General features: G+C 40.4%; 2 protein-coding genes and 1 long non-coding RNA gene across 3 annotated transcripts in view; 1 reads left to right on the top strand and 2 right to left on the bottom strand.

Moving 5' to 3' along the window:
* Positions 1-540: 540 nt before the first annotated feature.
* USP14 (ubiquitin specific peptidase 14) lies at positions 541-19,519 on the bottom strand. The gene is made up of 16 exons (XM_080581116.1): positions 19,294-19,519; positions 17,348-17,493; positions 16,703-16,735; positions 14,723-14,827; positions 13,475-13,578; positions 11,126-11,184; positions 9,444-9,574; positions 9,075-9,155; positions 8,232-8,311; positions 6,612-6,726; positions 5,165-5,230; positions 4,857-4,949; positions 3,771-3,899; positions 2,227-2,287; positions 1,390-1,497; positions 541-1,257 (listed from the first exon to the last, which is right to left on the bottom strand). The coding sequence occupies exons 1-16, from the start codon at positions 19,502-19,504 to the stop codon at positions 1,106-1,108; spliced, it is 1,674 nt and encodes a 557-aa protein (XP_080437242.1). The 5' UTR covers positions 19,505-19,519; the 3' UTR covers positions 541-1,105.
* Positions 19,520-25,880, top strand: LOC308190138. Its single transcript, XR_013946929.1, has 2 exons — positions 19,520-21,011; positions 21,626-25,880. It is a non-coding gene; the product is annotated as an uncharacterized lncRNA (long non-coding RNA).
* Positions 25,487-27,838, bottom strand: part of ROCK1 (Rho associated coiled-coil containing protein kinase 1) — a 90,067-nt gene continuing 87,715 nt past the window's right edge. The window contains exon 34 of the mRNA XM_080581109.1: positions 25,487-26,955. Within this exon, the coding sequence (XP_080437235.1) occupies positions 26,952-26,955 (4 nt within the window). The 3' untranslated portion in view covers positions 25,487-26,951. The remainder of the gene's footprint in view (positions 26,956-27,838) is intronic.

Genomic DNA, 27,838 nt, shown 5'->3' on the forward strand with positions numbered 1-27,838 from the left:
TGAGGTGCGTTGGCATGCCTAACAACCACCTCTTACGGGCCAAGGCAGCATTTCCGCTCTTGGAAATGCAGGCTCCTGTTCCATTGCTGAAGTAAAATAATGTGGCTCCCGTGACATGGGAAAAATGTGAGTTAAGGTAGCTATGTCTAGTGATTTGTTATAGAGTCTTAAGGTAGGAACCATAAGCTCTCAGGCCAGAGACTTTGGCACTGAGGTGTCCCCAGTTCAGGTTTGTTCCCTTTCCCTAACGTGGCAGCAGAACAGCCTCGTGTCATTTTCGTGCACAGAGCAGAGCAGATTTCCTCTGTGCCTGACACACACAGCTCAGAAAAAAAATGCAGCCTGCAGGGGTCTGACCCACCAGCAGGATTGACAGGAGACCCTTTGGGGAAAAGCTAGTGACTGTGGGTGGGGATCCCTCTCCTTGGTTCATGCCCCACGCTAGAGCTTAAAAAAAGAGTGGCTTTGCTATCTGCCTGCTTTAAGACATTCATCAGCGATGGCCCAAGAAGTGAAAACAAACACGTACTAACTACGCTATCCAGACATGAACTTGTTTTTAATGGAGACACATTGTTGATCACAATTTATTTCGAAGTCATGAAATGCCAGCAACAGAACAGACTGAATCAGCAGGTCAGGCTGGACAAATACTTGATTGTAGCCATGGTTGGTGGCTATGGGCAGCAGCACTGAGTTACGCAACGAGGCAACAGTTTTTCTTCCACCCTCCCGACACGGCTGCCGGGAAAGGCAAAGGATGGACAGCTGATGAACTGTACGAACCATGCAAGAGTAACAAATGTGAGAGTAGGTGTGTAATAAATACTTGATGACATTAGAGAGGAGGGAAGGGGGGGGACTCATTAAAAAAAATTATTTTCTGCAAGACGTTAAAGCTATTTTAAGTTTTGTCACCACCACAGGGGGCAGCCCAGTCCAGCAGTGACTAATTGGTACATGGATCAGTTTTTAACCAATATCCCTCTTCATGTGAAAAGGTTTGAACAAATTTATGTATCCACTTGCTAAAGCTCTGGGGTTAAAGAAGTGATCAGTAATCAACATTTATTTCACACCTAGGCAGAATGACTAGAACTGAAGACTACTGTTCAGCTTCATCTTCAATTACTTCAATTCTGCGAGGCCCGTAGAGTAGAACGTAAGCTATATGCCAGTCTCCACCCCCAGATAACCTCAAAATGTCTTCAGGTGTAACGATGCTGACTTTGTCATCATCAAATTTAATCCACTCATCTGCAAGAAAAACAAGGGCATTATTCGTAATTTAGGCACATAAAATTTAGGGCTGCTCAACAGCCCGTTGGCCACCCTTCGCAGCTTCCTCTTTTAAACTGCTATTTTATTTTACTTTGTTTTTATTTTTACCTTGTTTCCTTTTAACCCAAGACACGTAATGCCCCGAGGAACTTGATCTGCCTTGATGTGTTAGCACTGCTTGCAGGTCATAGTAGCCACAATTATTAGAACCAATATCTGAAGGAGAAGGGAAAAAAAACTGCGTAAGTCTTACATGGAAGAACGTTTGCATTTTTAACAGCATGCAGACCTACAACATGTTAGCCACAATGCCTAACAGCCACATTTACACAGCTACAGCATTGTAGCTGTGTAAAACCCCACTTACAGCATGGTTCTAAATCCCTGTGAACTAAAAGCAGCAGCTTTGAGACAGGCTGTTCCCTGAAGGAACGGGGAATGGTGGGCATTTTCATGACATAAATCTGTATCCTGGATGCACTGCAAATGCAGTAAGCCCAAAGCATTGAACAGATGATGTATGGTCAGTAAACGTGATACTTCTGGGCGGGCTCAGCCACTACTTCCTTTAGGGATCAGCTGCTGCCTGCGTTCAGGACAAGCTTTACAAGTCCTCTTCAAGCGTTTGCTTCCCTTTCAGCTTCCCACCCCCCACTGACAAGGAAGCTCACCAAACATCTGCACGTTACATGCTAATGTCTCTTAGGTGCATGTTTTCTATACATCAACTTGTCAGATGGATGGCAATCTCGTCAACTGAGTGGCATTTTAACTTGCCTAATCTTTCAGGTTCTTACATTTCTGTCACTTTCTGAAGATTAATATTCAAAGGCACTAGAAAAAACAAAATAAACAGGGTTCTCAAGTACTCCTACTATCGGGTTGACTTAAGCATGCGTTTGTGGGAAGTTACTTTAAAACAGCTACACCTTCCCCTATACTCACCGTCAGGAAAAGAGAATGGTTCGTATTTAACTTCTTTCTGTGCACCATCACTTTTACTAGACTAGAAAACAGAATATACTGCATTAAAATGGAAATGCTTTGGAAAAAAAACCTTTAGCACAATCCTAAATACAATCTCTACATTTATTTAAAAATGTTTCTAAACCTAAAAATCTTTATTCAACAGACCAGATTCTATTGAAACAGATTCTACTACAGTAATTCTAGCTGGACATCCAAAAAACTAACCTATAAAAGCAAATATGCGACCATTTTAGTGCATACTGCCCTGATGGTTCACCCACAAGATTTACAGTTTTGGAGCACCAAAGCAATTCTGCAATTTCACGATTTTATTCCTTGTTAGGGACTTGCTAGCAGCAGAAGCAGCAACAAGACAATACCAGACAAAGTACCGATACATTCTGTTTTAAAATAGCTCTCTCTTCTTGCTCCTAACCATGTAAAAAGAGATGCAAGCCTTGTTCAGGTATTTAAAACTGCCAAGAACGAGGCCAGGAAAACGCTAGCAAATATAATAATAAAAAGTCAGTTTTAGAATATGTAAGACAGGGTAGGAAATGAAGCCATCTACCAAAATTTTAGAGAGCAGTCTTTTAGCCCATTAGTCAGACAAGTACTTGCACAGCCTTTTCTTGTACAGCTGCTGAGCAGGGAGGGAAGAACTATCTGTAACTGCACTGAAGTGACCCACCAGCAAGCAGTGAGAGAATCACTTTGTGCAGCTCACAGAAAACATTTCTGTGTAACAACGGTAGGCAGAAACGCTACATTAATGCATTTTGAAACATAAAAAATGCAATAATTGTATGTATTCGATATCTACACATACATACAATTCTGATGTACAAAACCAAACTGTACATGTTCTTTCCCAGGAACATTTGAATTCTCATGTCTGAAAAGCTCCAGAACCCTCATTTCCTTCAGAGGGAGTTTTTCCACAAGGGGAGGATTTTCCCAGATTTTTGGCTACCCAAACAGGCCCTCCATGTTCTATATGCAGTAATGCTCAGCACCGGTTTTGGCAGTAACATGACTATGAAGTACACAATCCTGCAAGTAGTTGCGTGGTTCTGTACCCTGCTCCTACGGACTCCAGAGTCAGAGTTTCCCTGATCTTCAGAAAAAAGCATTTTAAAGGGAAACAGTCAAACTCACTTGTTTCAAGCAGAACACTTTGAACACTGATAGCAATCAACTGATTAGTTGGTTAGCCCTAGTGTGTATAAACAAAGTAGCGTCAAGGTGCCATGCTCAAGTGTAACATGGAACTAAAACCTTTTTACTCCATCAGTAACATGATTCATTTCATCACTATATAACTCCGATTAGAAAGAACATAAAAGGCTCAGATAAAGATCTTGCAGTGAACATGATCAAACAATCTGATTAGATTAAGAGAAGCTACAAAAAACATGTAACGCTTTGGCCCACAGTATCAATACTCAGATTTGTTTAAAAGCACTGCAGATTTATGGCATGTCTGAACAAACTGTCCATGAAAATGCCACAAGACTTACATTCTTTGGCTGCTGATTTACTTTTTTGTCCTCTAGATCTTTGAATTTTGATCGGTAAGAAACCATTTTTTCCTGAAGATCTGGCGTACACAGCTCATACACATCCAACATAAGAGGAAACTTAACATCCTAGGAAGTGAAAAGCACAAATATTATTAGCATAATTTAGTATTCCACATTGTAGTGTTCTCCCACAGGATACCAAGTCACCAAGTCCCATTAACTGCAACTCATATTTATGACAGCTTGATCTACTTTAGTGTGTAGAATAACTTTTGCGGATAGTACTCACATAAAGGACTACAGTACTTTCCACAGCAGCATGTCTCATTTGGTATAAACAAACCCTAAATTGCTACAGACATCCACATCTACACATACATAAATATTTAGATTCTTTTTGGATAGCTGCCATACTTTTGCACTAGGGAAATCCTATGCAGGTCTAAGGAAAGAAACGTGTGTAGATTGTACATTTGCAGAAAATGTCTACGTGTTATCTGAACAACCTTCTATACTGGCTACCACGTGCCTTCAATCCCCATTGCCTTGCTCGTCATGGGAAGAGCGGGCATCATCTACCCCGCTGCTCCCTGGGAAGCCTGGGAGTCTAACAGCCAAGGCCAACAGGAAGCACAACGGGAACATTCAGCTGCCTGCAACTGGTTCTTGCACTTCGCAATCAGAAAACCCAGACAACTAAGACAGGAAGAGTTTGTTAGCAAAAGCATTTTCTCATCAAATTTAGATCACTATTCAATGACTGAAAGCACGGCCCTCTCCTTAATTAAATGTTCTCCTCTGAAACACTGGTGAGAGAGGTAAAAAATCCTAATGGCACTGGAGCAAATTCATTTCTGTCCCTTACTTCCCCCTTCCCCCGGTCTGTTTTGGTAGCACAGTTCGCCACATACCATCACAACTGGGAACAAAGCTGCTTTGTCTCAAACAATGCAGTTACCCTGGTAATATTTTAAGTAATTAAAAAATAATCTTCAAGCAATTCAGTAGGTAATTTGCCAGTATAAATCATCTACCTATGATGAAAAGCATAAAGAATTAAACTTTACTACACAGAAAACTTACCTTAAGAACTTTGGCATTCACAGATTCTTTCTCTTTGTAAAAAAATCTAACCATCTGAATAGTCAGGTACGCAGGCAAACGACTAATTTTAGACTAAAAAAAAAAGTTTAGAAGACACTGTTACTTCAGATATTCACAGATCATTTATACCTTATACACTGCTCATCCTAAATTATAAGGTATTGTAGGAACATACTTGCACATCAAGGAATTAAACAAGCCCTCCCAACTCATAGCTCTATATAGCAGTGTATGTACTCTACCATCATGTGCTGTATCATAGAGAGAGCAACAGAAGAACCACTCACGGATTTGATATAGAGTGCATTTCTCTGCAAAGTCGGAGAGAGTTTAGTGATTTCCTCTTGAAGACGCTGTTCAAAAAAATAACAGACACACTTATCATAAAACACGTAGCTTAAAGCATGACATAGATAAACAAACTAACTAAATCTTATTCTGCCCATCTATTCTGTTGCTATCAGCCACTATATCATTAGGAATTTTGAAATTCCTTGACACGATGGCCACGGCCATTCATTTGTTCAGCTCCACGTCCATCATTCATGAGACCTAACACCACTACGCTTCTCTCTGCAGAAAACTGTATTTTGCAAAATGTGGTTCTCTTGCAGCTTAAGAATCTGGATTTGGTTATGAACGTGTCCTGCCATGCCTGGAACACAACGAAAGAGAATTGTGAAGTTTCCTATAGCATGAATATTTGCACAGTTTTTAACTGTCGGTCTAAAGTAGACAGAGCTGTATATTTAAGGAGATAGGTGGTGATACTCTGCTTCCAGGGCCTTTTCCAAAATCTGGGAAAGACTGACCTGGTTGTCAGTGGTGGGACTCTTTGTGGCTACAGGTAATCTAGCATAAGAATTCTACAAGATGTTTTTGGCCTGAAAGTGAGGTTTCTTTTTTCATAATCTTTATAGATAGTTAATGCTTACAGATTATTTTAGTTTTCCTTCTAAATTCTGTCCAAAAAAAAAATGAAAAGCAGGTACAAAGATTATCTGAGAACCATGCAACTTGGTCCAACCCTGTGCAAACCAAATCACTGCTTCCAGCCTTACTCTTACACAAACACTCTGTAGGAGCAGTTACTACAAAGTTTTGTAGTAGATCGTCTCCTTGCTCCTTCAAATTCTCCAAAAAAAATAAAAAAGCTTACAAGTATATACAAATGCACACGCAGACTACCTTAAGAAGTCCTATTTAAATAAAGAGCTTACAGATGATGTTGTTTAATGGAAAATTACCCCAACTCCCCAGTCTGCAAAACTGAAATCAAGTTTAGTTGTTCCATTACCTGTTTTGTTTGTTGTCTTTCCCTCTTCAAACACAGCAATCAAAATACTCCCCTGTCTTAAAACTGACTTTTGGAGAACCATTTACAGCATGCTTAATTCGTGATACTGCTCACTCTAAAGTCTAATTTGTGTGAAGTGTAAAAAACAATTGTTCATCTGGCTTACAAGGAATAAATTGGCTTGCGTTTGGATACCTGCATGAGGGAGACCAGATCAGGATCCAAAAAAAAAAGTCTCTGAGGTCTGCTTTATATTAACGTGTAATTCATGTTCACTTCCATCCACACAACAACCCCAAAAAATCTTGGAACTCAGTAAAGCCTAGACAGCAAATGTGAATTCCAAGTCAGGCATAAATGAAAAAAGAAAAAAAAACATCGCTGCAAAAAACAGGCCATTTAGAATTTCAGTTAAATAGAAAGCTGTAATGACTTACCAATTTTAGTCCCGTAAACAGATATTTCACTTCTTGATTGATAAAGCAGCTAAGCTGAAGCTGATTCTCCTTTCCTTTAGTTACTTCCTCTTCTTCAGCTTCCGTACATTTCATGCTTCCCAAAATTAAGGAAAACCACCAAGAGCTGAACTACTGCTCTAGTGCAAACAACATGCTGAATGGCACAGTAGTTTAAATAAGACAATCCTGTGCTTGTGCATCGCAGCACTTTTACTTCTACCAGTATAAAAACGAAAGTTTGAAACAGACATTCCTTCTGACCAGTCTGTTCCTTCGTGCCTAACGACAAGCGACAGCAGAGGCAGGCAACATATCAAAGTTCTCAATCAAAGTAAGTTCTCAATCGCTACCTAAGCTTCCAAGGACTGCTTTTTTCTTTTTTTTCCCCGTCCCCCCGCAGGTCACAGATCATACACTAGCTAGCTGCCAGTATCAAGTCCTGAAGCCCTTCTGTAATATTATTAATTATAAACAACTTCTACTCCTGCTGCTGGCCTGACTTCCCATTTCTTTAACTCTGCACAACCTCCTTTCTCTGCCTCGTATGTGTCCTCTTCACTGAAATGAAGCCCATTTCTTCCTTATTTTCTACATGTTCTTCTAACCATTCCATCCAACCTTTATTCATACTTTCAACTGTTTTCTTTCATCCACTCCCTTTTACTGAGATATTTTTCTGACTGCTCTGAATGCACCTATTCTACAAATGTTGCTGCCTTAATAACACTTTTAAGGCTTATAACACAGCTTTTCTACCAAGTCCTTTTCTCCCGCCATTCCTCTGAGCTACTCACTCTGCTCCTCCCAGCTACTTCAGGGATAACAAACAGTATGGGACAGGGAGAGAGAGAGATGCATGACGCACCTTAAAAAAAAAAAAGAAGGACTTCACTCTTCATTGCTACCAGCCTATGAGATACAGTACCTCATCTTAGGGGACGCTTCCTTATTTCAAAAGAGCAAAGTTCACAGTATAAATCTTTCTGAAAAGTGACGGTGAGTTTAATAAGGGACAGGATTTTGGGAGGAAGAAGAGTAATTGCTTGACATGACACACATGCTCCAAGTGGCCTTCTGCTTTTTGTTCTCGCTGTAAAAAAAGCAACTAGGAAGTTGTGAGCTGAATTAACGTCTTAATTTTTAATTTTTAATAATTATGTATCTAATTTATGTCTTATGAAACCAATCTCATATCAAGTCATCATTTGTCTATGCTTAGTATGCCAAAATGATCAGCAACACTCGCTTACAAGCCAAAAAAATGCTATTTAGGCAGGTAATTACTTTTATTTGGACGAAGCATCTCAGCACCCCTGAAGCAGGTAACTGGAAATATTTCCTGGGGAGGAAGTATGGTATTTAAACTCAGTGGTTTTTTTCCTGTAAATTTCCATTACTTTTCTTCCTCCTCTCTCAAAGTATATGGAAACTTAATTTTAACTGCTGTGTACTCCTGCAACACATCATTCCCTCTTTTACCCAACAAGCATCTTTATTTTCTGCGCTGTTCTGGATGATGTTTTTCATCCTCCCTGCACGCAATTACTGAAGCACAAAATTGTTGCCATTCTTTATGCCTTGCCTTAGTGTTTAGGATACGCTGTTTCAAATTCAATGCTGAAGAACTGATCAATTAAGCTCTTCTTTTTAGAAGTTGTTGCTGCAGCTCCAGAATCTGTCTGTAAAACAAATTCTCTTATGATGCAACTTTAAATAGCAGGTAAAGCCAGTTGTCTTCACAGACAAAATAACCCCATTTATTTAAAGTCTTTGAAGCCTTTTCCTTCACCTTTCAACAGGTGCATTTTCTCCTAGTCGATCTCCTCATGCAGCGTAAAAGTTGTAAGACAAACGCATTTATAGCTCTGCTGTTAAAGCCTATCAACAAGACTTCAATCAAGAAGGGCCACCCACTAGGTTAAATCTGTCTTAAATTTCAGAGCAGTCTATCAGATTTATGCTACTGCCAAGACTGTTCAGAAACAGTTTGCAGAGAAAAGAGAGTCAGTCTGATAAAGCCTTGGGAAAAACTAAGTAATTTCTGAGCAGGTTCATTAAGTTACTTTGCAGTGTAGAACAGCATTCTTGTAGCTAAGAATGCTGTAGCACAAAGATGTTTCTTCAGACAAAAACTGCTCCTATACGCGACATTCACGGGTTACCAAGGCCAGTCGCTGCATAGTCAGACTCACTACCACCCTCGTCCAAAACACGCCCTAGCAGGTCCAAATGGAAAGTATTCCTGAAGTATTCTTCCACAGCAGAGCTGACATAATACAGATAGCAATATGCTGATCAGACATACCAGAAAGTAATTTCACTTCCTGGACTATAGACACATGTTAAAGAACTCAGAGAAGAGATGACTCTTAACAAAAACGGACGTGAAGTGCAGGTAAAATATTATAAATCCTAACTCCAGTAGAGTAAGACTACAATTACCTCCATCACTGCATCACCTTCTATGCCTTCCAGCTTCTGCTGTAGTACCCTCATCATCTGCACCCAGCACTCATTGGCATCCTAGGACAGCAACACAACGTTACACGTGACTAGCGGCAGAATGATTGAATAAATAGTATTAAAACCATCCATCTACGCACTGTAAAACAAAACGTAAAGATTCCTTAACTAAGAATTTATCCCTATTCCAGCATACGTTTTCAGAGCTGGATTACATTCAACTTTTCTAGAGAGTACAAAAGCACAGTGGGATAAATTATTTTAACAGCAGGAAAATGTTAACGCATCTGTGCTCTTGACTTCCAACATAATACAGAATTTTCAAACAATCTAATAATCGCTCTTTACCTGTTGAAGGTACTGTCCTTGATCCCCTTTCTCTGCAAACTGTGGGAAGGCCATATGTAAAAACTGCAGAAGAATGATAGGCGGGATACTGGAGGAAGTTTTATCCATGGAATCAAACAAGTCTCTAAGAGCTTGAAAAAAAGTGAATATTGTGAGAAGTGGAAAAACAATTAAAACATGTCAGGTCTAAAAATAACAGTATTATGACAGCAATATTTAAAGATCGATCATTTAACAGTGTCCAATTTGATCTTTCCAAAACAGGGTGAAATTTTCCAGGTGGAATAACAGGTGCATCTAAGATCTCATTTATGAACATGACTTTGCAAGTGTAAAGATGACAATTCTGAGTTTGGCACATAGCGCCTTGTCTTTCCTGGCTGCTAAAAGAAAAACATTTTTGAACAGTTCAGATTTCACCTGAAACTCAACTGAGGAACAACATTTTCACAGTAGGACAATACCTGGAGAAACCAGAAGGCGTTCACAATCTATACTCTAGAGCAGCTCAAGTTTCACCAACTACTCAAAACCAAAATACATTTTCCCCAACTAAAATATCTAGAAAGCACTCGTGCTTTATTTAACACCCAGGAAAACAAGTATGCGTGTGCATATGTGCAGATAGTTCCTAACTACATGTAGTTCCACAAATGATACCAGTTGCATGACAATACACAGGGCTTTCTTTTTGGCTCCCAGCACCAGAGTTGCCTAAGATTTACTCAGATCTTAAACTACTACGACTCCTACAAAAGCACAGTTGTCATCTTAAAAAGAAAATAAGGGACAAAGTAAAGGCAGTGGAAAGGGAGGGGCAGGCGTGGTTGTATAGAGTAACCATTGAACTTACCACCCCAAAATTCGATCAGCAGGCATACCCACAAACTGGACCTTTCCTTCCTTATATTGTTTTGTTTTTCCTTAAATGGACTGGTAGAAATCCCAGTGTCCTGGCCCAGCATCTTAGTGGGGCAATGAAATAGAGTGAAAAAAGAAAAAGTGGACAAATAGTACCCTTGTTCAAGTGTAAGGGGTCTAACTAGAATTCTAGTTAGAACATGGAGGTAAGGGGCCATGGTGAGTTCCCACAGTGTGAGCACCCAGATTGACACAGTAAAGAGTAACTTTCCTTTTGCAGATACTACTTTGTTTCAGTTATGAAATCTGGATCAGCCGGGTAAAGGCTAAGACTACTGATAAAGCATCAGCTACCACCTAACAGTAATGCTCAGCCAATAAAACATTAAAAAATATCAGTGGGATATACATGCTAGGGGTGCCTTGTTAGCCTACAGCTGCTCACTGAAATATCTCTACACGAAACGATCAAATCAGCAGATGGACACAGTCTGCTTTGGAAATTTCCAATAACCTTATGCCTACATGCAAAACAGTAATAGATATGAACGCTTTATATCTAAGCCTAGCTAATGTTTGAATATATTTCTCCTAGTGTGCAACTACATAACATGCAGCGTTGTTAGTTTTGCAGCCACGGTCTCTCTAACCTTTAAAGATACTGAGTAAAGAGGAAAACGAGCTCTCGAGTGCTAGATCTGAAATTCCTAAGGCATATGCACAAAAGAACCATACACAGAGCTCTAACTGCGATTTTCACCTCTAGTTAGCAGGAAATCACACACTAGCCTAACAGCCTATGTTTTTCTCTAAACACCAACCTGCAGTAATGTACTGAGCAGAGGCCATTTCTCCTGAAGCTCTTAAGGCACCACCATACCTAAAAGAGCAGAAAAACAATTTGTACGTAGTCACACTCAATCACAAAGAGCATTCAAGTTTTTAAATCAAAGCAGGTGGCAGCCAGATTTATACAAATCTATCAAAATAACTCAATCAGTAAAATGGAAGTAATGGAAGAAAAGACTTACTCAAACCAAAGTCTCGGTTACTCTGCAAGCAATGCACGGAAGCGCTGGCACACGGAAAATTAGCATCGTTGAGAATACGTAAATGCTACTTCCCCGATCCATTTGCCTCAAAGAGGCAATCTATTTTTAAAGAAACTGAGAAAAAGCCTGAATAGAAGCTACCTGATTTCTGAAACATTTGCCACAGCTGCTTTAGATGCACGGAAAAAAAAAAAAAAAAAACTTCAAGGATAGATGGCAGATAAAACGCACAGAGATGGAGAGCAGTCTTCCTCCTTGCACAGCAGAAGGTAGAACAGCGAGAGGTGACACATTTTCCGCACTGGAAAACCATGCGAGTCTTCCCACACTACCAGAACCTACTACTCCTCTTTAAATGATTCCTTAATTTACCACCTGCATGAGGAACAGATGGCTTTCTCAAAGGATCTCCAGATCCTCAAAGAATTTCTGAAGTTTTGACAAATGTGAAGGCCAACTAATAACTAGACTAGCCCGTTTCAGAAACGACATTAAATCACAACATAACAGCACTTTTTTGTAAAAATCCTGCATATTTGAGTAGTTGTCAGGGAAAAGCATGCAGTTTCATGATTCTATTCCCTTACAGGAGAACGTATTGTTTCTTCTGAAAATGTCAAGGGGCCTTCAAGCAGAAGGAGGGTGCGTTCTGGTGCAATCTCAGACTGAACTTTAAAAATTCTCCTCATCGCCAGATGATGAGCAGGAAGCTTGCCTCCTGTCATGCTACAAAAATGGGAATACCCTTGCAGAGATCAACTGAGCGGACGATGAAAAATGAAGCCATACTAATAAGTTTTCTCGTTTAAGACCATTCACCTCTCTCCCACTGCCATATACCCTTCCATACCGTTATTGAGCAGAGGAGGCCAAATAAAGGCCAACTCTCTGGTGGCAAACAGAGCAGGAATCTACAGACCCTGACTTCCCACAGACAAAAAGGCCACATCCTGTACTGCAATCTGCCAGCTTTATAGGGTACACTATGGCATTTGGTACGTTACATTTGTCAAACACTCTGATTCAGTGTAGTATCACACAGAAATAAACAGACTTTTCTAAAACAACAACACCAAAAAGCAAGAAAAACGTTTAAAACAAAGTTCCCCTACTTCACAAATAGTTCCCAGTGCTAAATAGTCGAGGTTCCCTTGCTAATAGAGCAAATTTAAGTACTTGAATAATTAGTGTTTATTCTGATTATTATAGAACATCCAGTTAAATACCAAAGTACCAAGAAAGCATTGCATTTTAAAGAAATTAATTTAACCAAGACAGCAAAGTTCTACCTAATCCTCACAATCTTTAAATACTGATGGTTCTTTAATTATAATTCATCTGGAGGACAAATCCAGGCTGATACTGCCAAATATTCTTTCTTAATCTGATCTTTATAATTCTCCCAAGAGTTTCTTGTAGATTCCTCACCAAAAAATAAAATCATTTACACACTTTAGTTCAGAATCACACAAAAATAAGTCAGAAAAGTTACTTTACAGTCAAAACTAAGATAATAGATTCTTATAGACATGGCTTCTGTTCCCTACACATCTACATCACACAAACTCCAGCTTCTTCCAGTTTGCTGCCACAGTAATACCCACAGATCCATCACAAAGCTTCCTGTTTCATCTCCAAGTACCAAAAGGTCAACAGTGTTGGAATTTTATATTATAAAACTGAAAACACATTATTCAACAAAGCCATTAAAATATATATGATGTGTTCTTCAAAGGAACAGGACTCCCACACAATCCTCTCATACAAAACAAGGCCATACGAACAAACACAGAAGAGAGGGTTCAGAGTTCAGCAGGCTTGTTTAAGCGTTTTAAACAAGTCTTTGCAAGAGTTATTTTTTAGCTAGGCAAACCTCATTCTCTCCATTAAAAGCCAGTTCCAAAAAAACACACAGTCCTAAGTCTTTTTTTTTAAGAGCATAGCCTAGCAAAGCCATAGGATAAACTTTAATTAATCATTAGGTTAATCCTTAATAGATTTTAAGAAAAACTTATTGTTATGATAATCCAAAGCAGGCATTTTGTGGAAGTCTTCTTAGCACTATTTCCTAAGCTAAAGAAAACATTCTAGTCATGGTATTTTTACACCGAATCCTACCTTTTAAGGGCCTCTTTCACTTCTGGCACAGAGCGGATACACTGAACTGTAGCATTCATGTAGCAAGTGTTGCCAAGGTTTGTCAATCCACATGGTAATTCCATCTACCAAAAAATTTACAAGGGTGCTTAAAGGTCTGAGAGAGATGTGTAACCATTTTTTCACAAATGCTATAAATTGACATCAACTTGCAAGAAAATGAATGATCAGAGAAGCACAACACCTGGAATGCTGGAGTTTTCCTGAGCCATTTTCTTATTATATTAATCTATTTCACAATTTGTTGCTTTTAGAGGACAACCGGACAACCAGGAACACTGTGGTTTTTTTCTGTGCATGTTTATTTTAACGAGAATATTCTTCAAGTATGGAAGTCATTTAGAAAGTTCATTTATGATCTAATTCAAATTCTGTCCTTAGAATTCTACTTCCATCAAATTTCCACAAATACTTTTGTGAGCCACACTGATGTTTTAATTAAAATCAGTTTTCAGTAGAACCCTGAACGGGATAAAGTTCATAGCTAGAAACAAAAGCATTATTTGAATCCTTCTCCAGAAGTCGGCAACAGATTTGATCTTTTTACACAACTTGGGAATTTCTAAAGTTCTGACAAATGTGAAGGCCAACTAATAATTAAACTAACCAGTTTCAGAAACAACCATAGATCACAACATAATAGCACTTTTTTGTTTCTTTGTTTTGTAAAAATCCTGCATATTTGAGCAGTTGTCAGGGAAAAGCAGTTTAATGGTTCTATTCCCAGAACGGAAAACGTATCTTCTAATCCAACGTCAAAACTATCTTCATTTTGGAAAGAAAAGTTTACCTAATATAATACTACTAGCAAGAACAAACAAAACCACAAACCAACCGTGTTTTCCCTTCACAGATACAAAGAAGGCAGGAAACAATTTGCACATCTAACAGCTCTTATTCAGGTAGAGTTCTGGATACCAGTACAGCAAGGGTAATAGAAAATTTGTCTTCAAAAGCATCAGTGATGCTATTTTTAAGTGTGCAGTTTAGTAAATTTTCTGAAGAAAAAATAGCCTTAGTTATTTGACTTTTAAAATATGTTCCAGACTTCCATCACTGGGTCATCAATGTAAATTTTGTCTTTAAGAAGCTATAAATACTCAACAAAAGAATTACCATTTTAAAATGTACTTTTAAGCAACTACAAGTTCTTAAAAACTAGTAGTTTTTCAGAGGTTTACAAGAAACTGAAGCTGAGAACATGCTTACAGCTGAAGCCAACTGCTCCTCTGTCATGTCTTCTACAAAGACAGGTCGAGCAATGGGCTCCTCTGGGAGTGCATCTGCAGAACCCATCATTAGTAAGGTCATCCCCTTGAAAGACAGTAAAAACAGTAATAAATATTTAAGCTCAGTTATTTCTGTTAAAAAAATCATTAAGGTCTTAACATATTTCATGTACTTCCCCAAAGACAAACTAGATCTTTCTCTTAGTTTACAGAGCTGACATGGCACTGTTTCTTATGGGTATATAACCCTAGAAAATAAAGAAAAAAAACAACCCAGTCTCTCAATCTCTCTCAAAAACGGCTGTAGTTTTCTAATTATCTGAAAAGCAGTTAATGAGAACAATTCCATAGCACTATCTTTTTTAGACATTTCCACTGAGTCTGGCAAGCTTGCCAGCAGCTGACAACTCCAGATTCCAATCAGGACGGAATTAAACAATCGCGGAGTAACCAGAAAGTTAAGCGTTCAAAAAGCTCCCTTTCTGATGGACCACTGGAGATCAAGCATCTTGAAGACTTCAGTGCAATTATTCTCCTTTCCCTTCACAAGGGAAGGACAACTGAGCAGCTGACTTCCAATTTAAAAGAACTGAAAAGAATCTTTGAGATTCTCAGTCAAATATGTCTAAAGATCTCAAATTCCGAATTCTCTGAACAATAAAAGATTTCCTCATCTTATCCAAGAGTCTGGGGAAACATTTCAGATGTACGTTGGTGAAAATTAGTATTCTGACAATACTAATTCGGATTTTTTTTTTTCACCTGGAAAACAAGTGGAAAAGACATCCTTTGGTCTGGCACATTCTGAGGATGTTAAACTGATCAGTCAGTTTAGGCATGAGGACAACATAACATTCAGGGGGAAAAAAATCTTGTTACCATGTCTGCTGGACTATTAGAAGGAAAAGGAGTCTGTCAGCATTCAACAGGGATACAGCTATACATCAAAGGGAGAGAAAAGGGCTATCTGCAGGCCCTGCAAAATAAGGTGCTAAAGAGAAGGATGGGCAACAGAAAGGACAGAAACTGCTTTCACAGTGTAAATAAATCCCTAGAAGTTATATAAAACACTGTTAAAATAAATAAGGCAGCTATAAGCGTAACAGTATGCAGAAAAGGACGAGAATATTACGTACTGGAGTTTTTGCTTAATGACTGCTACACTAGCTGCAACTTATTGCTACAGGCTGCTAAGAGCTGCTCAGGAACTAATAATGAGGGTAAGAGTCACGCTAACTTACTCAATCTGCTCAATAAAGAACTGGAGTAAAACCTGTACCAAACAGACGTTACAACATACCTACAGAAATGAAAATGATCAAAAACATAGAAAAATCTTTGTGGTTCCCTGTTACAATATTATATAGGTAAGAAACACAAGAATGGTCACTTTTTGTTCTCGTTTTAAACGAATTCAAAGGTGGGAATAAGCATCGTTGGTGGCTTTCTTTTTCAAGAACAACTGTCTAGTGTAAGAGATGAATTTCTGTGGGTTGTTAAAAAAGGAAATAGGCAGAGCAGTAGCTTCAGCATTCCTAACGCAAGGATTCTCCATGCTGGGGACGTACAAGCACAGTGGACCGCAGCCAGGTCCACAAATTCTCTTAAATAACATCGCTTATTATCATGGTCACAGACAGACTACACAGAAGGCCCACTCATCTGACCCAGCACGTTTCTTGGAAGAAGGAAAGATACTCCAAGTAATTCACAAAGATGGTGTCATTTCTCTGCTGATGCTAATTTTTTTTTATTTTTTTTTTATTTTTTACAAATCAACAGTAAGGACTTAGTAAGAACGCTTAGCTGTGGCAACTCTCTAATCACTTTTCATCAAGGCCTGATTTTTAAGAAAGAATACCCGCCAAGACAGAATTCATACAGAAACGAGAATTTTACATTATACTAGTTTGAGTTTTATTTTGGCATTTAAAGAATTCAGTTATTCCTTAGAACTTACATTTTTTATTTTTAAGTTTCCCCAGTCATCATCCTGTATTTGAAATGAAATAAAAGAGAAGTTAATCATTTTCCACCAAAAGACAAGCATTTTCAGTAATATTAATCACGTATTTCTAAACATACAACTACGCTTCATCCAAAATTCCAAAATATAAACGATTTACACATCAAGTCTTGTCTGACTAAAATACAAAGCAACCAAACCATCTTTTAAATACAGCTCTTCATCTACTCTTCAATGCTGTTTAGCTGTAAACGTATTTTCTAAGAAAGCTGTCTATATTGCATTGCACTGAGGCAAGTCTCCAGCACATAAGTACCAGAGAAGCATTTCTTAAACAAACCAAAAAGCGAGAAGTTGCATTTAGATTCCGAACATTAAAAAGGAACAAAAAAACCTCCCCACCAAGCCGAGCAGATTTTGGGGCAAACGAGACAAAAAGTGTTTTAAAACAGCAGTACCTCCCAGTCATTTAGCAAGAAACTTTTGCTAATATTTTCTAGTAGGAGGCAATGAATCGCAGAGTATTTCCGAAAAGTATACTCAGTATACAAAGACAGATCTTCTACGGAAACACTCGAAAATATTGTTAATTATGTTAACAGCGCAATAAAGAAATCATACAGAAAAAAAGATTTCTACCTTCAGAGTTCCTCCTTTAACCATCACCTTCTGTCTAGCTGGCTGAACTCCAGTCAGTGCGAATAACTGGGCTTTGAAGACCATTGGAGGTTCGTCAGTGTTCAGCTCCACACCATCGAATTTCTCTTTTCCCCATTTCACGTTAACTGCAAACAGAAGTATTTTGAAACTAGATTATTTCTTAATATAAAAGAACGTAACTACCAAGATTGAGCCACTGTTTCCAATTTTGGACTTTACACCCTCTCAAAACGTTAGTTTTCAACTCTAAAATCTGTCGATAACCAATCTAGGGGCCTCTTTTAGTAAAGGCATCCCTACAAAGCAACTATAAGCGACATGTATACTGAGAGCCTTAGCAAACATGTATGAGAGAATGGGAAATACTTCAGGCAAGCCTCCACCGTGCAGTTACAAAGTTCACCCTTCCAATCTCATGGCACTGTCCATCGCAAACAAATTTCTCTAGAAGCTCAGATGTGCTTTCGGTTAAGCTTCCCATCCTCCTTCGGCGGCAAACACGTCGCGCTCTTTAAAAGCCAAGCTTGGAGAGCCACAGCTTCGGCTACGAGTGTTGGTCTTGTACCGTGACACGAGGTGGTAAGCACGCGCTGAGCCAAGCCCCGCACCGCGGCACGCCTCCTGCTGCCCCTTAACGCGACGTTAACCTGGCAGCGCCACTGCCAAGGCAGCCACTGCTATTGCCTCCCTCAGCTTGGGCAGCACGCACAAACAACATACCCGCACCAAACACGGGCAGTAGCCTCACACAGGCTGCAGCTCCCAAAGCCCCGGCCCCAGTATGGGTATAGGGCTGGAATTAAGAATTGGTGTGATGTTGGGTCACACAAGTGGAGCTCGCAATGCTGGAAACGGGATTGCTGGCAGAAGCATTAGGGGCAGCGACACAAAGGCACAGTAATTTTGCTTTGGTAAGGCTAGCACTGCCAATGTGTGACAGAAACGCCTGGAATAGATTGGGTGTTTTAGAGAACAGTTGTGCTTCTTTGATCACTCCTAATCCATCACTCTCAACATGTACGGAAATCTACCTTAGCATGCTGTGGTTTTGCTGAAAGTCTGCAAAATACAGCACACGATAATATCCTATGTGCATGGCAATCAGCCAAAATACCATGTTTTGAGAGACTCCTATCCTTCTGCCTACCTGTGCATCCCTTTTAAGTAAACCTACTATCGCAACTCCACATTTCTTTCATCATCAAACTCTTTGGGTTGCGATTTTAAAAAAAAAACTTTGAAAATGGTGTAGATTTCAGATATACACGGTGCTTGTGATGGGTAATAAGGAAGAATAAACAAGACCTGCCATAAGTTATTAGCCTACGCAGCATCTCAACGACAGACTTTTAGGTATCCCTAGCAGAAAGCACCATCTCATTCTCACAGCCTGCTGGTTTGTGTTTTTTTTAAATATAAATAATACCTATTATTTTGTATACGTAAGATTTACCAAACACAAGACTCTTCCCATTTCCTGGGAAGAGAACCCAGTCGCTGCACAGGCCAGCCTGACATGGGCTTTGAGGTCCTGCGGTTTTGAACAGCCATGCGCCCACCCCCGAGCGCCCAGAATCCCCGAATATGCAGAGCTGGAAGGGACCCACAAGGTTCATCGCGTCCAACTCCTGGCTGCACACGGGTGTACCCAGAAACCAGAACTCAGGCCACGCGACTGAGAGCACAGCCCAACGGAGGCTCTCATCCCGCAGCCTCCCCTACAAACTTTCCCTGCGGAAGGGAGGGACGCGACCCAGTTCACCGACCCTTTACCTCCCGCTTTTAACCCGGAGAAGCCCGGGGGGCTCAGCCGCGGCTCCCACACGCGGCAGGCCGGCGATACCCGTGGGCACGGCCCGGCCGGGCGCTGCCTCTCGGCGGCCGGGCCGCTCCCCCCCCCCCCCCCCCCCCCGGGGCCGGCTCACCTGAGAAGAGCGGCATGGCGGCGGCGCGGCGGCCCGCGGGGCACGGGGGGCGTGAGGGCGGGCGGGCGGGTGATGGCGGCCGGGTCCGGGTGTGTGACCGGGTCCGTTCGGCGGCGGCGCCCCGCCGGGCCGTGAGCCACGCCGCCCCCGGGATGACGCTGCGGAAAGGCGGCGGGCTGCGTGCGCACCAGCGGAAGGGCGGCGCCGTCATGGCGGAGCAGCCGCCCTCAGGGCCGTGACGGCCGCCCGCCCGTGTGGGGAAGCCGCCCCGGCACCCCGCGAGGGTGGGCGTGAGGGGGAGCGCTTCTGCCTCGGCGTGGGGGGGGAGCCAGCTCGCTGCCCGCCGGCTCAAAACGGGCGGGCGCACGGGTGACGGATCTAATTCGTTAATAAAATTGGGAAAAAAAAATAGTGATTTCGAGCAAACTGAGCGCGGAGCCACCGCGAAATGCGTCTGGGAAGGGTTGGTTCCCCGAAGCGTACCGAGCCAAGTGTTGAGAGGGGGGGATGAACGTACCAGCAATTGCAGATTTAATTTTCAGTGAAAGGTGGCTGCTGAGGAATGTCGGAAGACTGGTGCAATAGTTGTAGATAAGAATCCTCCAAACAGTTAAAAAAATAAAAATCATGAAGATACTACAATCAGTAAGTTTAGGGACATGGGCCCATGAGCCTCACCTGCTTCTACAAAAGCTCTTGGTGTTTGGCCGATTAAAGAAACCAAAATAGTGCTTAAACATACAAAAATGAAGTGAATGTCAGAATGAAACTTCTTGAATCTCTCCTCTTGGTTTCCTCAGACCCCTCCTAGCTACCACCTCCCGACATCCCAACACTATTCCACCAAGAAATATATTTTCTTCATAAACAGTGCTCCCAGAACATGGTTTCAGTTCCGAACAGTTGAAAGTTTTACAGAACAGCCATAACAATAATCCAGGCCTCGCAAATCAGCTTTAACACAGAAGGCTTAGAAATTTCAGTCTTTGAGGTCTGTCACTGAAAGGAAGTAAAGTGGGTTCTGTTGTTCACTGTAGGCTCCTAGACGTATAAAGGAGAGGCTCTGGGGAACAAGGATTGTTTTGCAGAGAGGCTCTATCTTGAGTTATGACGGGGTTTCCGATTACTGAGGCAAACTTAAGCATTGTAAAAGGCTATCAGCAAGCGTGATGAATCATTTACGAGTTTGGGTTGCTTAAAGGAGACAAGCTAGCTTTCTAGAAAAGCTTTAGTCCAGCACGTGTGAGGTCCTGCAAACCATGTATTAAAGTCAGAACAGATCACAGCTGCCTGTTCATGAGTGTAAATGCAGGGTATTTCCTGTCTAGCCATTTGTTCTTAATACTGACAGCCACCTATATAGAGATCGTTTATTCCTGGCTCCTAAACAAAAATTGAAGCTGAACAGAACACGTTCTCCCCCTGTGGTGTGACCTTTAGAGGATCAGGTCTCACCTCAGGCACAAACAGATCACTCGTTTCCAGAACGTGGAAAGGCACTAGAGGGTGCTGTGCTGAAAGAGAAGAAACTGGCTTTGTACCTGCAGGAAAACACTTCCCAGCCTCCCCACGACGAAGAAGCACTACCTCCCGCTTTCCCTTTTCTTTCCTCCATGATCTTTTAGGCCTTTTCCCTCCCATAACCGCTTCTTGCCTGTTTCCTTAAGGAGAGGATCACCAGACAGATGCCGGCTTCTTTGAATCTTCCACAAACTGACGTAAGGAGTATAGATACAAGGAGTGCAACGTTACGTATAAATATGAATGGACGTGCAGAGTACCTTTACTACATTGAAATTGTAAAAGACCAGTTGAACATTATTAAATGCATCTTTCTCTTTGGTGAAGACTAAGAAGTGAAGAGTGGTCTGGGTGTGCAGAGGAGCTGCCTGCCCTGACCGCGTGCCCGTGCCTTTTGCGAAGCAGCCTGAGCACTGCGACTTTGCATTCTGAGCCGGCCAGATGCAAGCCAGCGGCCATCCAAAGCCAGGCTGCATCGTGCTGTTAGCACAATGCTGCATGCAGGCCAATAGCCCTAGCAGGATTTATTAATACTGGACGATTGGTGAGAGCGAGTCCGGATCCGTTTACGAGTCTTTTGCTCTATGAAATTAGCTCGGTTCTGAAGAGCACAGGCAGTGAGTGCACCCTCAGACGGTACAAGCAGGTGCTACGGTACAGCAAAAGGGGTGGGGAAGCAAGACAAACCCTTTGCAAGGCTCATTTTAGGTGCTTTTGGATGTCTGTGGTAGAATAAAAATGATATTCTTCATTTCAGATAATTAGTCTCAGGAGTTAAAATACTGCGTTTACTTTTCTTGTTTCTTTACAGGGGAAGATGTGGTATCCTCATCCAGTACATTGACACGTGCACGTCTAACTGTACATTTTTTCAGTGAGGAACATTATGTTCTTGGGAATCCTTCTGTGTATCGTCAGGCTTTAGAAGCTTTGATGAAGGTGTACTCACAGCCCAGGTAGGATCCAATCACGTGCAATCCTGTCTTACAGATAACCGCCACGCATATTAAGCTCAAAAGAATCTTAAAGTGCCTTAGGTGTGATTTTACAGTGTCCTGGTGTTTTGTAGTGCTCTACACATTTAAAGAAAAAGCTTTTCACGTATAGTAAAGGTCAGCATTCCACTTTACTGCACAGCCTTGAATGTCTCCCGATGAGGGCCCAGAAAACAAGCAACAGAAACAAGATACCTGGAAAAAAACAAACAAACAAAAAAACCCACCAACAAAAAACAGTACAGTGTGCACAACGTTTCCAGCACCGCACGGGGCTGAGCAAGGCCCAGAAGGGGATCGCCCTGGCTGCCCTGTGCAGTAGCAGCTCCTAAAGCTGCCGGGGGGGGGGGGGCCTGGGGCAGCCTGGGCACCCCCATCCTGAAATCCACCCTTACATCTGGTCCCCACATGACAGTGACAACAAGCTGAAAAATGCAGTGTTAAGAAGCTGTGACTTCTACCGGCCCGGTACAGAAAATGTAATGGCAGGCAAAAAATGTAGCAGTCTGGGAGATGCTTAAAGTAGCATTCATATTATCTCCCGTTTCAGCGTTATCAGTTGCCTTTCATGGTTTTCAAACTTTTTGCATTGTGGCTCTCCAGGAGGACATGTCTGTGGGATGGAAAAAGAGAACAAAACTAAATGTTTCAAGAACACAGTATAACCATTCCTATGTGTATTTATTCTACATAGATGCTGATACTCTTCTGCATAACATGAACAAATAGCTTCTTGGGAAGGAACCTAATCTGTGAAATACTTTTTATCCTTTTTTTTTTTTTTCCTCCCTTTAAATATTTGGGATAACTGGTTATCAAGTAAAGGGTAAATAGGGATTATAGTGTTGAACTGAAAGAGGGGAGATTTAGATTAGAAGGTAGGAGGAAAGTCTTCACTGTGAGGGTAGTGAGGCACTGGCACAGGCTGCCCAGAGAAGCTGTGGATGCCCCATCCCTGGAGGTGTTCAAGGCCAGGGTGGAACTAGATGGTCTTTAACCCAAACCATTCTATGATTATCTAAGTAGGGATTGTGGCACCAAATTGTCACAGGGATCTTGTTCAGTGATGAGTAACAAAAATAATACGGTATATAGGTCTAGATTCTTGGCTAACATATCGCAATTATGGAAAACTAGGAAAAAGTAATTGAAAAGCAGAAAATTAAAGATGTATGAAATCTTAAACTTTTTTTCTATATTTTTTTTTCCCCTAGTAACACCAAAATGTTTCAGGCCAAATAATATGTGATCTGCAAATGCCTTTGCTGATGCATCCCCAGTCTGGCATTACCTTTTGCATCTGTCTTCAGGTGCATGCTCCTTCCACAGATGCCAAGGCATAACACAGGGGAAGCAGCAGAGACCACAGAAGAGGATTTTAATTCTCTTAGACTGGCATTGTTCTGCTCTCATTCTTTTTGTTTTACGGCTGTACCACATCAGAAATGCTAGTTTCCTACTGATGCCCTAGTGATAATAGGGCAACCATGAAGGTTAAAGGAAATTGAAAATAAGCATAAAAAAGCAGTGTCAAGAGATGGAAAATAGATGCAGGGTTTTTATGATCAATGCATACACAAATTTGCAATAAGTCTAATTTCTATTTTGTATTAAAAAAAACAAACAACCTCTTCCCTTTTTGCATTTTTCATGTTTGTACCAAGTACATTAAAAATTACCGCTACAGTTCACCAGCTCATGGAGGGAAGCTCAGCACCTGCCGCTTGTGTTTTCTCACAGGAACTACGCAATCATTGACTTGCTTCTGGCTATAGCCTCCCTGGCTGCTGCGAAAACCCACTTGTGGGACAGGCAATACCCTTTTCTTATTTTTCAGGCTTTTTTTTTTGCCACAGTTGGCTACTCTTTTATAATTTTTATTTTCCTGTTTCCTTCAGGAGAAATACTTGAAGAGGAAATGAAGAAGAGTAGATTTGGGCATTCTACCACCATTAATGAGCTTTCAACCTAGTACAATAATAAAAAATGGAAATACAGGAGCAAATAAAAATCACAGAATAATCTAGACATCTGATTTCCCCAAATGGTGTATAAACCTAGGGCTTCCCCTGCATGAATGAAGCCACGATGATTTATGCCAGCTCTTCACAGCTTCTGCATTCTCTTGATGACTCTGCCACTGTGTTAAATGAGCAAAGCACTCCTGTAAGAGAGGAATCATTAACAACAGTGGCAAAAGCTAAACAAAAGAAGGCAAGACAGAAAAAGTGGAGCTGTAGTGAACATAGCAGGGAACTGCTTTTTTTCTTCCTCCTAGATTGCAAAACCGATGTTTAGTAACTTTTAAAAAATTGATTTAATAGCATTTTCCCCAAAAACTTTTGCTTGCACAGTTGAGATTATAGGTATTACACTAGAAACCTTTGGCTGAATTTGTTATTTAAAGTGTAGCAATTCGTGTAGATAGGCACCTGGCTTAGAGAAAACAAGTGCCAACATCAGTATACCAGCACACACAAACTGTAATTTGCATGTCTAGACTTTATTATTACAGTATTTCAGTTGCAACCTATCCTAGACATACAGGTCAACATAATATCACACTTCATTATGTCTGCTGCTTTTTTTCCCAAGGAAAATCAGCATTTAAAAAGAATTGCAGAATTTCAGCACTGGCATGTACTGTCACTTCCAGAACTTTTTTAGCAATCTGTAGAGCAAATCCATTTTTCCCTCTTCCCACTAGTCATTGTATATTCATACCAGGTTTTATGCCTTTTTTTTTTTCCAATTCATAAAACACAGAATTACAAGATACATTTTTATTATTTTTTTTTGAGAAAGATTAATTATTCAAGCAGGAGGCTTTGATCCTGTAGAGATAAGCCAGTTACAAAAAGGAAAGTGGAAAAGCAACGCAAAAATTCATCTGGCTTGGTGCATGACCTGGCCATTGACCTCCTCTATTGCTCTAGGTTTCCCATAATATATTTAATCACCCTATTATATTATTTTCCCTCTAGGTCCATGAGGGGAGGTTAGAGCAGGTCAGGTAGGTAGTCTTTAGCATGCGCTTCATCCACAGCTTTGAAAATTGCTGACGTTTCTGATACAGCAAGCTCGACACAGAGGAACCTTTTGAAATTACCACGTCACCTACTTCTACTTATCTACATGTCCTATCACCGTGACCTCCAAAGTCACAATTGTTTGCATGCAACTTGTCCCTACTGGTCCAATCTTCTGAAGACCGTGGTGGATTACCCAGGGCGGCTCACAGACAGCTTCATGGCATGCACAGGCTGTTTTTCCTCTTTGGAAAAGGGTTCCTTTTTCTGGGTTCCCTCCCCTCAGATGAGCAGGATTTCTGCATCATGAAGGATGAAGCATCTTTACACCAGAACCTTCGCAATCACAAGACAAGCTCGGTCAGGTGGCTGAATAATAAATATAATTATGCTACTACAGCAGGCCAGGAGAATACGGGAATGAAAAATTTAATATGGTGTTTACTATTTCATGTAGAATAGGAAAAAAAAAAAACTTTCAGTCCCCTGATGCAAATGCACCTTCTGCTAGAACCTGTTGTAATGTCTGAATGGTTAGAAAGACATGTAAAATGCAGTCAGGAGAAAACACCATGCCAGTCATTTTCAAACGGGTCCTTCCATAAATTACTTTATTTCTCATTAAATGAGCACAGAGTCATAACCATATTAATAACAGATATGTTTATTATTACATATCCATCAGTGCGGCTTTCAATACCACTTGAAACATGCATATCGTCCTAAGGACGAATCAGTTTTCCAGTGCTTCTTATTTAATACACAACTGCAAAGCCATTATAAATTACTGAGGAGGTATTTGGTTAAGAAATAAAATAAAATAAAACCATACTGCCCATACCATGAATGTATTCCTGCTACAAAGCAAGAAAGAGTCTGACAGCATTTACTGAAATTCCTGAATTACCTGGAGCTTGTGTTACATGCTTTTTTTTCTTTTTGCATTGCCTACACATTTCTTGCCTTACAAACCAGAACCAGTCCCTTTGTAAGAGGAATTCTCATTCAAAGACTGTATTTAATTTAGAAAATTCATCTAGCATCTACAGTACTTAACCCAATTAAAGTTCAGTAAAAGCCACTGATATACAATAGTTTTGCCTTTTTTTTTTCCTTTTTTGAGGTTTCCTTTGTTTACTTTTACATTTCTACATTTACTGACATGGCAATAATACAATTATCTCAAATTAAGGCACTAAAAGGACAACGTAAAACTCAGTAAAAGTGTTCTAAGAATAATTTACATTTCAAACAGTGCATATATGTTAACTTAATGTATGTTATCACTTAAAATTGTAAGGCAATACATTACACAGTTATAGAAATGATGTACCCCAAAATATGCTTCCAAACTTGGTTCTCCTTACTGTTAGTTTCTAATGCCTCTAATAGTAAAATAATTCAGTATGGCTTGGCAAAAAATGCATAGATTAAAGGCAATTACTTGTTTCCCCCCCCGCCCCCTTTACAAACCTGCTGAATCGGTATTTTGTAAAGCATAATGCAAAATATTTAACACTTCGATCCATTCCATAGTGGGTGATTAGCATTAAGGCTGTTAAGAACTCTGCAGTGAAGGCACTGAAGTTCAAGTGATAAGGCTTCATTTTTAAGCTAGTTCTGCAGTCTTCAAGAGCACAACTTTGAGTCTTGAAAGCAATTGCAGTCCTTCTCATTGAGAAACCTTCCTCCTCTACTCCGTTTCATATGCTCATCTTGACATAAATATCCCCCTCACAGGGTAAACAGTCTTCTTCTTTCACTGATACGAAGAAAGTTGGCTGTATTTCATCATGATTGACAGGCTTGCTTTTTTTATCCAAAAAGGCAGCACCTTTTTTTTTTTATACACCTAGCTAAGCTTTATTTGCTTTAACTTGCATTACATAGTAATAATTAATCTAATCTACCTTTAGGCAAACCCGCAATTAAACACCCTCAGCGTGCTTTTGTGCCAAAGCAAGGAGGAGACAGTAATAGCAATCTTAACCCTGAAGCCTGTGATAGTTATGTTGAAAGGAACAACAGCCTGTCTGCACTGCTCTGTGTGGTTAAAAAAGCCCTGTTTTTCAGACCGCATCCCATGAGATTCCATTAAGCACTGTACACGTGGTTAGCTGGAACAAAGAAGAAAACAGACAATTAATAATAAATGCAAAAATTAGTTTCATAATATTTGGGCATTATGTTAAGAGCTTCACTGTAGAAAATACCTCAGTTAAATTATTTTTCAGTTGACATGTACAACACTAAAAACATCTTCCACAAAGTGTTCTTAATTTCTGACAACATTAAATTTACACAGAGATCAGGCAGACGATAATGTTAATCATTTACCAGGAAAGCTGCAGTAAGAGTAAACAATCATGAGTGTATTTATGGCAAATGTAAGGTGACCCTCTTTCACTTGCAGGACAAGAAAAGGCTTTTGTAGGGCTAAGAGCACACACATGCAGTTGCCAGAGCTCATCTAATGCACGGGAGTTTTGTTTTAAACATGCATTAACCTGATCAGGTGCCCAAGTCCAAATATATTAAAACAAAGCACCTCAACTGTGCTGATACAATGAGCATAAATTAGCATACTATAAACTAGGAAGCGTAGTTTCAGACCTAGAAGCAGTACTGCAATTGCTAGCAAGTTCATTATGAATGTCTAATTCATATTTATTAGTGGTAAGATATTAAAATGAGGAGTAAGACTTAAAATGAACTTATATTTGAGGTTCATTTTAATGGGTCTGATACACCTCCCCATAATGTCAATAGAGCACTGCCTATCAACTGCAAAGAAAGCCAGATCAGATCTAAATTAAATGTACTAAAATGTCTTAAAGCATGTTAAAGTCTGTATCCATTCAATAAAATATAAAATGCCTGCTCACAAGGTAGGACTTAATGAGATTGAACTGTGCTATCCTGTCTGACAAGGAACAATTTTCAGATACTTGGTAAAAGCTAAGATAAAAGTGTATCCCATAAAAATTGTCACTGCTTCTC

The sequence above is a fragment of the Anser brachyrhynchus genome (assembly GCF_964034855.1).
Source record: "Anser brachyrhynchus genome assembly, chromosome: 2".
In the NCBI taxonomy this organism is placed as follows: domain Eukaryota; kingdom Metazoa; phylum Chordata; class Aves; order Anseriformes; family Anatidae; genus Anser; species Anser brachyrhynchus.